The sequence below is a fragment of the Leptonychotes weddellii genome, chromosome 7 (genome assembly GCF_054177405.1).
Source record: "Leptonychotes weddellii isolate Sample4059 chromosome 7, ASM5417740v2, whole genome shotgun sequence".
Classification (NCBI taxonomy): Eukaryota; Metazoa; Chordata; class Mammalia; order Carnivora; family Phocidae; genus Leptonychotes; species Leptonychotes weddellii.
Genome location: NC_138375.1, coordinates 132195922 through 132207847, shown reverse-complemented (window position 1 = coordinate 132207847; position 11926 = coordinate 132195922). Strand labels below are relative to the sequence as shown.

The 11926-nt window shown below is 52.7% G+C and overlaps 1 protein-coding gene across 2 annotated transcripts in view; it reads right to left on the bottom strand.

The window, feature by feature from the left end:
• Positions 1 to 11531, bottom strand: part of GFPT2 (glutamine--fructose-6-phosphate transaminase 2) — a 41542-nt gene extending 30011 nt beyond the window's left edge. The window contains exon 1 of one of the 2 annotated variants that reach the window (XM_081827276.1): positions 11375 to 11531. In XM_081827276.1, coding sequence (XP_081683402.1) covers positions 11375 to 11381 — 7 coding nt within the window. In that variant the 5' untranslated portion in view covers positions 11382 to 11531. The remainder of the gene's footprint in view (positions 1 to 11374) is intronic. The other variant, XM_081827277.1, reaches the window with a different exon arrangement.
• Positions 11532 to 11926: the final 395 nt, after the last annotated feature.

Sequence of the window (11926 nt, the reverse complement as noted above, 5' to 3'; positions counted from 1 at the left end):
GACCTGAGCCGAAGGCAGTCGCTCAACCAACTGAGCCACCCAGGCGCCCCCTCCATACTGTTTTCCAGAGTGGCTGCACCGGCTTGCATTCCCACCAACAGTGTAGGAGCGTTCCCCTTTCTTCACATCCCCGCCAACATCTGTCATTTCCTGACTTGTTAATTTTAGCCATTCTGACTGGTGTGAGGTGGTATCTCATTGAGGCTTTGATTTGGGTTTCCCTGATGCTGAGCAATGTTGAGTACTTATTCATGTGTCTGTTGGCCATTTGGATGTCTCTTTTGCAGAAATGTCTGTTCATGTCTTCTGCCCATTTCTTGATTTTATTTCCCCAATTTTAATGATTTTATTTCCCCAATTTTAATGATTTTATTTTAATTTTTAATTTTCCCACTGTTTTCCTGGGATGACAGAATTGTCATTATCCTGTCTGACCAGGATTAAAAATTTTCCAGATATCCGCACCCCCGTGTTCACTACAGCATTATTTACAATAGTCGAGACATGAAAACAAGCTAAGTGTCCATCCACAGATGAATGGATCAAAAAATTATAGTATATGTTTACAATGGAATATGACTCAGCCATAAAAAAGAAGGAAATCCTGCCATTTGCATGGCATGGAACATGAGGGTGTTATGCTAAGTGAAGTAAGTCAGACAGAGGAAGATGAATACTGTATGATCTCATATATGGAATCTAAAAAAACCCAAACTCATAGATACAGAGATCAGATTGGTGGTTGACAGAGGTGGGGAGCAGGAGATGGGGTAACCAGGTAAAGAAGGTCAAAGGGTACAAACTTCTAGTTATAAGATAAGTAAATCCTGGGGATATAATACAGCATGGGGACTACAGTTAAGAATACTCTATTGTACATCTGAAAGTTGCTAAGAGAGTAGCTCTTTAGAGTTCTCCTCACAAGGAAAAAATGTTAACTATGTGAGGGGATAGATGATCGCTAATCTTATTATGGTGATTATTTCATAATATATACACTTAAAGACTGAGCCACCCAGGTGCCCATCAATACAGTGTTTCTGAAGGAGTGATTGGACGTCCCTTAAAGGGATGTGAATATGGTCATAGCAGACGAACATTTAACTTGCTAAAATTCATTCTAGGTGCATGGTTCGTCTCCCCCTCCGATTCCCCCTGCTTCATCAGCACTCACCATAGCACATACCCTCCCCAATGTCCATCACCCAGCCACCCCATCCCCAGTCGAAAGTGAGGCGATAAGATTAAACAGCGCTAAAAATGATATTTTGCATTCTTATGTCCTGTATGTTACTGTACACAGGATACATTTGCACACGAGTATGAAAGTGCAGAATTTCTATATAAAAACATGCCCCCCATGCTTTCTGAGCAGGGACAGACGCTTTCTTTTTAACATGGCTGAGGGTAATTTTGGCGGTCAGCTATTTTTGCCTTCCTGGCTGAGTCCAGGTCAGGTGAGAGCCGCTGAGTCTGAGGCCCCGTGTGCAGTTTGGGCAACCCCCCCTGCCCCCGCCGGGCAAAGGTGCTGAGTGTCTGGGTCACACAGGAGCTCACAACTTACAGACTTCAACACGTGTGGGCAAAGGATGTATTTTTGTCCCCTTACACATTAAAAACAAACAAACCAACAAACCAATAGCTATCTTCTAATGGAAACATTAAAAAATTTTGAGCAGCTTTATTGGGATATAAGTCCCATACCATAATATTCTGCCATTTAAAGTGTATAATTCAATGGTTTTCAAGACAGTTGCCCCTTGAACAACATGGGATTGACTGCCAGGGTCCACTTTCATTTATTTATTTATTTTTGATGCCTGCAGTGCTGTACTATAAATATATTTTCTCTTCCTTACAATTTTCTTTTTTTTAAAAAAAAGATTTTTATTTATTTATTTATTTGTCAGAGAGAGAGCACAAGCAGGGGGAGCGGCAGGCAGAGGGAGAAGCAGAACTCGATCCCAGGACCCTGGGATCATGACCTGAGCCAAAGGCAGGCGCCCCTCTCCCTTAGGATTTTCTTAATAACATTTGCTTTCCTCTAGCTTACTTAATATGGGAATACAGTATATGCTCCATATAACATACAATATATGTGTTAATGCTTCTGGGTGAGGCTTCTGGTCAACGGTAGCTGAATTTTGGGGGAGTCAGAGTTACACGCAAGATTTTCGATGGCACGGGGTGCTGGCACCCCTAACGCCCCCACTGTTCAAGGGTCAACTTGACCCACCACCACCACAATCTAATGTTCGGGTGAAATTTTCATAACATTATTCTGCAAAATATCAGGAAGTTCCCCAGGGGTGGGGTGGGGACGTGGGCACATTCCAGGTACTGTAAAGACCACGGAGGCATGGGAGACAATTATGTGAAGGGGGGAGCTGCTCACAGATCATTTTTGGAGTCTTCCCTGGCATCCCGGGAATCCTTCTAGAATTACAGCGGTACCTCACGAAGGGGAGCAGACACTCTGCAGATGACTCAAAGGCTCAGATCCCAACTCGGGAAAGGTTGGAAATCTGAAATGCCTTCACGAGAGTGCTCTAGGGCTCTGCTCTCTAATTCTCCCCTGCGATTCCCCTTCCTCTGGGCCAAAGTGCACTTATGAAGTCCTTCTGTCAGGCACGTATGTTCTTGGAGGTGCCTCTGGCCCTGAGATCCGAGCAGCCTTCTTGGTGGGGAGCTGGGGGTGCTGCCTCCAGAGCCCCAGGAGGGGCAGCGAGGCTGGTTAAAGCGTCCTTGTCCTCAGGACCACCAGCTGCGTCCACACCCAGCCAGGAGGCTCCCAGCCGCTCATGCACAGTTTGGGAGAACCCTGTGGTGAGGGGGGCTGCCAAGGAGTGGTTTTCAAGGTCTTTGCGCAAGAAAGCGTAAATCCAATTTCAACATAAAACCTCCTGCATGCAGACATCTATTCAGTAAGCTCTTTCATTAACTAAGCGCCATCCCTCCTTTCTTGCAGCTCTCTCTTGGCAGGCTTCTCTCTGCACTCTCTCGAGATGAAGTGGAAAAACAAACCAACCAACCAACAAACAAAAAAAAACCCACCCAGCTTTGACACCAGGCTCTTACCATTTTAGAAAAATAAAGAAATGGAATAAAGTTGCTCTCCCAGGCATTTTTCTTGCCATTCACATCAGAATGCCCTTCTGGAATCCCTACCATCCCTCTCAAAAGCTCCACCGAGACTCCATTTTTTACCTATGAGATCAGCGACAATCAAACAGTTTGACAATCAAGCGAGAGTTTAAATTTGCGCACCCTTTCTGGAAGGCAATTTGGCAATCTTTCAAAATTAAAAATGTACACATCTGTTGACCAGAGCGGTTGCCAGGCATGGATCCAACAGATAGCTGTGCAGAGGGGCGTGTGTGCACGAGGACGGTTGCTCAGCGCTGCTTGCGGTCGTTGAAGACAGGGGACAGCAGGGACCCGGTAAGTGACCATAGCGCAGCCACTTGGCGGGGCCACCGTGGGACCACGGGCAGGTGGTCTTCCACAGAGAACAAGGTGAGGCTCTGTGTTCTCTTGGAAAACAAGCTACATCTCCAAGATGTGTCAAGGGAAAAAGCAGCTCGCAGAACATGATTAAGTTATGCAGGGAAGGGTGGGGAGACACATAGTATTTCTGGAAGGGCATCCAAGACCCGGGGGTTCAGGGGGGTGCAGTGGTTGCCTTGGAGGAAGGTACTGGATATAGGACAGAAATTCCCTTTCTACTGCCCGTGGGTGCTTTGTATGGTCACAATATTTCCCCACGTCCCATATACACCATCTTACCATGTGCTGCTATATGCATTAGATATTGGTAGGCATGGGATTGTCATCCAGAGCAATCTGACTTCACTGACTTCTCCATGGCTCCCCCATCCCGCTCACCCAGAAGAACCAGGGCCACAAGAAGGAGAAAGCTCTGTCTGAGCACACCTTCCAGTGCGTAAAAGGACGGGACCAGGGTCCCCCAAGGGTCTTCCCGCTCCTGGGGAGTGTGAGATGCCAAGTAGCAGGTGCACGGGGCACCCAGGAAGCCAATATTTTCAGGACCGACTCATCTGATCCTCTCCGGGTCCTGGGCCAAGGACCCAGACAGGGCACCTCTGACTCCAAGGCCAAAGACCTGAGTAAGTCACAGCCGGCTGCTATCCGAGTGATGGCACGGGGTCTCCTGTTGCCCCCCCAAATCAGCATAAGCCCTTACAATCCTACCCCAAGGGGTGAGAAGTAGCTCACATAGAGAGAGATAGCTCACACCTATGGACAGATGCCTACCTCACCCCTGATGAGAAGACTTCCCACTCCCCGCCCACCCCCCGTGGGGTCCGGGGCCATGTTGACATCAGGAAACTCCTCTTGGCCCCCAACAGACGTTGCTGCTTCTGACTCCACTTTCTCTGTCCATCCAGGCCGTGGCAACAATAGTAAGTCTTGGCCCCCCTCTATCCCTCCCTCCCTTGCACAGGCAGGATGGTGAAATCTTCCCGAGGTGGCTTCGAGAAATGTCTGGCCCTGGGACAGAGGCTGCTGTGGCCTAACCACCCCAGCTCAGCGCATGCCCCATGCCCACACCCCACCCTGGCATCCAGAGCTTCCAAACAGCTTTTCAGGGCCCTACTCTTAAATCTGAGGGGGAAAGTGAGTGAACAAAGGTTCTAGATGGAGAAAAGCTGAGATAAACTCCAGAAAAGGCTCCAGATGAGAAGCAGGATGGAGACTAGCCCTTTGAAAGGGGACTGCGGCCCCTCTGCCTGGCTTGCCTTGGGGGTCTGGGGGTTCTAACAACCCTTCTGCAAAATGGCTTGAGAGCTCATACAGGCGACTCAGGACCAAAGGCACCAGGACGAGGTTCTTCCACACACGCAGGGGACGCTCAACCTCCAAGAGACAGACAATGACAATGACCAGATCGAGAGGCAACGTTCCCTGGACACATGGCTAGAACTAGGAGCACTGAACGCCTGGAGTCTTTATAACCTCTGGAATACCTGGGGTGGTGGAGGGGAGCAGGGGTTGTCTGAGGTCTAGAGGACAAGGGGAGAGGTCAAATTCACCGTGGGCAGGCTGGGGTCTGTGTTCTGAAAATGTGGCTGTAGTTTTGGAAAATCTCTCCCTCTCTCCAAGCATCAGCTTCACCATGAAAGCCCTGCCCTCACTGTGAGGGATCCAGCCTGCGCCCCACCAGGCTAGGGGCTTTCTCCGTGGGTCCAGCCAAACTGGGACCACCCCCCTCCCCTGACTAAGGGTGCTCCTTCCACCACCATCCCATGCTTCTCAGCCTGCACCCCACAGGGCTAGGGGCTCACTCCGTGGGCCCAGCCTGACTGGGACCACCCCCGTCCTTACTCGTAAAGGTGCTTCTTCCACCACCATCCCATGCTCCTCAGCAGTGAAGGGGCTGACCTTCTTGAAGTCCACGAGCCTAGTACAGATTAGACATTAGTCCAGTTCTCAGGTTGGGTACTCCCCACCCAGACAGAGGACATGCATGCCAGTTGGACTTCCGCCTCAGAAAATTCCCGAGTAGTGTGCTTGAGAGAGTATGTCTGAGTGTGAGTGTCTGAGCGTCAGGGGTGTGTGTGTGAGTGAGTGAGCCATGTTGCTGTGTGAATACATACGAGTGTGTGTGGTGTGGGAATGTGTAGGAGTGTGAATGTGTGTTTGAGCATCAGACGTGTGCGAGTTTGAGCGTTGGGTACGTGGGAGTGTGTGTCAGTGTGAGCGTGTATGGGCTTGAGAGTGGGTTTGAGGGTTGGGTGTGTGTATGTGGTGTGCTAGGAAAGGGGGGGCAGGTCTACTCTCCTGGGTGAGGTCCCCAGGTCGGGGAGGCCACTGGGCCAACAGGGAGGACTGAGAGGAGGCTGTGGCCTCTCTGGGCAACACCATACTGACGAAATGGGGACAAACGCAGATGCCTCCTCGCAGAAGTGAGAGCAAAGGCAGAGGTCCCACGGCAGGGTTCTCACACAAAGACACAGGGACCCGAGGGCCTGGCTCGGGGTCAGGACAGCCTCCTCCTGCCTCTGGCCTCACTGGGACTCCATGGGTTAAAGTTACCGCACCACAGGAATCCCTGTGATAACAGGAGATTCTGCTTCCTGCCTGCAAGGCATTTCTATTTTTAATAAAAAAGTTTGTGGTGTCCCTGTCATTTTAGGATTTCACAAAGAACAAAGGGAGAAGCAACATATACTCTCAATTGTACTAAAAAATACTTTTAAGAAAGTGTGAGTCTTGTTTAACCTGCCAAAATTTGGCTATTAAAAAAAAAAAGCCAAACTTTTTTTTCGGGGAAAGATTCCCTTTGAAAACGAAAGAGGCAGATGATCAGATGAAATTGCTTATTTTTGCATCAAATTAATCTCCAGAACTTCCTCCTTAGGGTGTTTGACCAGAGGGCTTTTATAAGCAAATTTCACTAAATATAAAAATAATCTTTCAGTTTAAAAGCACTGTCTACTAATGTTACATCACAAAATTTCCAGAAGGTTTCTGTGAACTTGGGAAAGCCCCGATGAATAAGACTGACTGAGGGAGGAATGGCATGATGATGGCAAGGAGGAGGGGGAAGTGGGGAGATCACTTCCAGCGCTGAGCCCCTCTCCAGCTGGTCTCTGCGAAGCCCTCTGTCTGAGAGTGCCCATGGGAGTCTTGCAGGCGGGATGTGAGCTCCTGAGAGCCAAACACACACGTCTCTTCTCAACTCCACGCTTAGGGACCTCACAATGATAACCTGAAATTAGCCATGGCGAGCCACTTGTCAAACATTTATTTGCACATCCCTGAGCAGGGACTCTGTTTTGCAAGGTTCTTGTGGCTTGGAGAGGTGGCAAGGCAAGTGACCTGACCCCAGAGTCTATGCCCCATCAACTCCAGCTTAGTCCCTTTGTGGCAACCCGTCCATGAACTGAACTGTTACAGGGAGGAAAGGGGTGTCAAATATGATGGGGTTCCCAGAGCCGGAAGAAGTCTAGGACGAAAAGGTGAGGTCTCCCCCATGTCATGTAATCTCCCTGGATGGCTGTTTCCTCAGATGAAATGAGAAACAAGCCCCCTAAGCACATGACAAGCTCTCGTGAAGACCACCATGCAAGCGAATAGACCGTGTGTGTGTGTGTGTGTGTGTGTGTGTGTATGTGTGTGTCCTGGCCCCTCTTGATTCTGGGGGAATAAAACCATGCCTGCTTCTTGCAGGGAAGAGATGAGCGGGAAGAGTATGTACGTGCATAGATGGCAGGATGGAGTGAGCGCCATATTTATAGGACGTAGTAAGACCTAACTTCTAGAAAAACTGTGAGAACTCTTCGGTCCAACTGGGTATGTGGCGCCATGCCGGTGAAGGATGGGGTCTTTAACTGATGCCTACATTCACCTTCTGACTATGATGGGTCCAGTCTGCAAGTTCTGGGACCAGGGGACTTGGGTGTGTGCGTTGGGCATAGAGGGTATACTGGTAGCCCTCTGGTCAACGTCCTTGTGGCCATGTCTTGAGCATCTGGGATTAGCAACACAAGGCTATTCTTGGGGAAGGCACCTAAAAGCAAGAGCCTGACTGTAGCAGGATACATAATGGCCATCAAAGATATCATCAGGTCCTAATCCCTAGAATCTGTAAAAATACTTGTATGGAAACAGGTCTTTATAGATACAATTAAATTAAAGATCTGGAGATGGGAGATTCTCCTGGATTAACCAGGTGGGCCCTAGAGGCAATCACAAGTGTTATAAAAGGGAGGCAGAGGGAGATTTGACCTGGAAGAGGGGAAGGGGATGTGACCACAGAGGCACAGACTGGAATAAGGAGACAAAAGCCAAGGAATCTGGCAGGCGCCAGAAGCTGGAAGTGACAAGGAACAGATTCTTCCCTAGAGCGTCCCGAGAAAGTGGGGCCCTTCTGACACCTTGATTTTGGCCCAGTAAAACTGACTTTTGGACTTCTGGTCTCCAAAACTGCGAGAAAATAAATTTGTGTTGTTTTACACCAGCAAGGTTGTGGTAATTTGTTACAGCGGCTGGCGGACACCAATTCACCAACTAAGACAAAAGATAATGAATTCAAAGCGAGGGCTTTAACTTCCAGCAAAAACTAAGAATTCGTTCATTCTCCACAGCCAACTTTTTCACCCAGCCACATAAATTACTAAATGCAGTTGTAAAGGTTAGGGAAACTTTACGATTTCACAACTGCGGAAGTGCAATCCTTTTTTGCCCAGTGACCACGCATGCATGGTCCCTGCTACCATGCACTTGTACATCCTGTGCCCTCAGCCTGGCGCACCTGTCCCCACCCCCCTTCTCTCTGTGAAGCTCCTACTCGAGGCCAGGCTCTTGTGGCACTGTTCCTGGCAAAGTCAGGGCAGCCCGCCTCCACTACGCTGGGGTCTCAAGCTCAGACTGCAATGGGGGCTATTAGGTAACATCAGCGCGTGAGGCACCTGGGCAGGAGAACCAAGGAAGCTTGCACCCATCATCCTAGGGGCCACGGTGCACTCTTCAGATAGACACACTCGGGGTTGCTCATCTTCGGATTTTTTTCAAGAGAAGTCGAAAATCCCACCTACTAACGGGAAACCTTCCAACTGTGTCATTTGGTGGCTGTGAGAAATAGTGTGAGCCCTGTGCACCATACAGACAGACGGGTGCCTACTGGTCTGGGACAGGTCCCCGGGTCCTCCCCGTCTGGCAGCGTTGACCTAATGCATTATCCCACCCCTGCTTGGTGACCACCTCTGCGCCGCCTCTCCAACTTCTGGCCCCTTCTCTGAGGGCAGGATCACCTTGTGGCCCCAGGGCCTGGAGAACACAGGACCTCTCCGGGAGCGGTAAATCACTAGTGGCTGAGCGAAGAAGGAAGGAGAGGAGGAGAGGGAATATGGTAACCTTTCTGTTGGCACAAAGTCAGCAAAATGCTAGCAACTCTCAGATGACAACAGAACCACCTATGAGGACCTATGTGTCCGTTAGCTACGCTCTCAGTGCGCTGCTTAGTGTGCGGAGGATCAGCTAGGCCTGGGTCCAGCTTTCTGCGAGAGACGCCGGGAAGACGATGGGGAGCAAGAACCAATCTGAGCCCGGTCATTATTAGCAACCGCTGACCCCTGTAGGGACTCAGCCCTGGAGATTCAACCTCCGAGGAGGCTTCCAAGTGGCGGATCGCAGTGTGGTCACATCCAGCCCAGAAAGAGGGCCTAAAACAACTCCTCTTCAGACACAGGTGGGTACAGACCTCTTTGCGCCTCAGCGTCCCCACACGGAGAGCGATGAGGGTAAGTGGCTTCTTCTGGGAGCTTCTCCGCAGTTTTCACGTATCCTTGTGCCAAGTATGCAACCATTTCCTGAATGTTTTTTCTATAAAAGTGACTACGTTTTTGAAAGCCTAAATAAATGCACTACAAAAGGACACAACAGTAAAAGGAAAACCAGTGTCACTTGCCAAACATATACAGGCCATCATCCGGGGGGAAAAACACCACAAAAACCCCAGAGCAACGTGTTTAATTCTAGCCAGTGGCTGCTGCGAGGTTTGAGCTCGGGACAGCTTCCTCCCTGTGAGGGGCGTCTGGCCAGTATAACAGAGCTGTAAAAGACACATTAGCATCCAGCTGAGACTTTCTCCTGGCTACTTGCAAAGGAAATAACTTTCCCATGTGGGAATTCCGCAAGGCTCCCTGCCTTCACCGACGCCTGCAGGGTGGGATCCGCCAGGGGGGAGCCTTGATGTGAGCACGTAGGTAGCTGCAGCCCAAAGCTCATCCTTTCCTTAGGGGACAAAACACGTGCAACCCCTTCAGACAGCAGAAAAAACCCCAGATCCGGAGAGTCTGAGCCCATGTCTCTCCACGAGGCTCAAAGCACCACAGAGAAAGCTGGATGCAGGTAGGAAGCAGGAAGGAAGGCTGCGTGCTCGGGGGCGGTGGCACAGGAGGGCACCTGAGAGGAGGAAGGAGGGAGGCTGCCAGGGCCCGAGGGGCCGACCCTCCCAGAGCAAGGGTCTTGGTGGGTCCCCTAGTCTGGCTCTCCAGCCTCCCATCAAGGGCCTTGAATGCCACACCAAGGGGTTTAGAACCCAAAGGGCTTCTGGCAAAACTGCCACCTTTGCCTCGTCTCTCTGCCCAGAAACACCCACAGGCAGCCCCATACATTGTTAATGATGCCCCGCAGCCCTGAGATTTTTGCTGAAGGTCCAGGAATTTAAACTGATGTCTGCTTGGGCTGGCGGGGGCGGGGGGGGGTGGTGGTGCTGGGGCTGCATCCCAAAGCGGGCTGCCGGCTCCTTGGTCAGACGTTCTTTTTCACTTTCGGGATCGGCTGGCCTCGGAAACAAGGCCTGTACAGATCTGGCCCAGGGCTCGCCGCTGGCGCATCCCACCCCACAGCCCTGGGCGAAGTCAGACAGAGGCCTTTCATGGCTTCAAAAGTCCCACCAGGTCCTCCAGCCACAGGAGGCTGGAATGGGTAACTGAATCCTACTCAAGGGGGAAAAAAAAAAAAAGGCACAGTGACCTTTTGTCCCAGCAGAAGTTCCCGGCCCTCTCCCCAGCCGGCGGAGGCGGCCCAGCCAGGAGAGAAAGGAATTGCAGATGTGCGCGCAGGGCCGCCGCGGCCCTCCCCACGGCCCAGCAGCCTCCCCGGACAGCACCGTGTCGCCGCGGAATTCAGGACGCCCGAGCCCAGCCCTGCTCCCCATCCCGGATTCCTTCTCCCAGCTTCGGCTCGAGGCTCGGCGGTCGATGCTGCCTTTCCCCCCAAGCCTCGCAGAGAGCTCTTTCAGCAAAGAGGCGGCAACACGGAATCAACCCTTCCAGGGACAAGAGGTTCATTTTGGGACGCGAGGAGAACGCACAGGCCCTTGCCGAGCGCACGAGGGCTGCTCCCGACGCCAGGGGGGCGAGCCCGGCGGGCTGCCGGGAGGGTGCAGGTGGGGTCGCCTCTCCTCGGTGGGCGCGGTGGGCTGAGAGCCGCGCTGGGCACCCCGTACCCGGGGTTGCGTGAGCTTGCGCGTGGCCGCCTTTGTGGGCGACTTGGGGGCGCTTTCCGTACTGGGATGGGGGGGTGCGGATACTTCTGTATTTGTGAAGGTCCAGGCCCGGGACAGGACCAATTCTGTCTCCTCTGTTGGGGGGCCGGGCCGGGTCGCCCTCACCAAGTCCGAGACCGGGGTTGGGCACCCTCCTCTCCCACACCTCGGTGGAACAGCCACTCGGGGACGGGGTGGGGGGCAGGAGGAGTCAGGCCCGGCCGGTGCAAGCCCCTAGTTCTAGGACGGGGGCAGATCGATGCCCCATCCCGCGCCACCTCCGCGTCCCTGGCGCCGGGTTCTCGGGGCCAGGCGCCGAGAGGCTGGGGGCCGGGAACGCGCGCCCACCACACTCACCGCACATCGTGGTTGCTGCTTGCGCCCTTCGCGGCTCGGGGACTCTGCACGCTCTGGACACTCGGAATTCCGTGCGCGCCTGGCGCTCCGCGGGCCTCGGCTCCCGCCGCCCGGCCTCCGGCCCTTTTAGCTCGGAGCCCTCCGCCAGAGGCGGGGCCGGGGCGGGGCCTCCTCCCGCCTGCCTGCTCCCCATTGGTCCCCGGTTGTCGTGACAACGGCGGGGACTGGGCCCCCAGGAGTCAGGGAACTGGGTGAGGGGCGGCTCCCGGCTCCCGGGGCGCGCGGGCGTCGGGTCCTGGAGATGGACTGGGGGCGGCTGACGGGCTGAGGTCAGATCCAGACTCAACACGGTCTAGGCGTGGGCCCTTGGGCGGGGGACTGAGTCGCTCTTTGCTTCAGTTTCCCCGTCTGTAAAATGGGATGACAGTGGAACCTCCCTACCGGGTGCTGGTGAGGATTAAGACAGTCGGTGCAAGGCACAGAGCACAACGTCGGCATGGTGCACGCGCTCCCCTGCGCGCCCCTGTGTGTGCCAGGCCCCTCCGAGGGCGC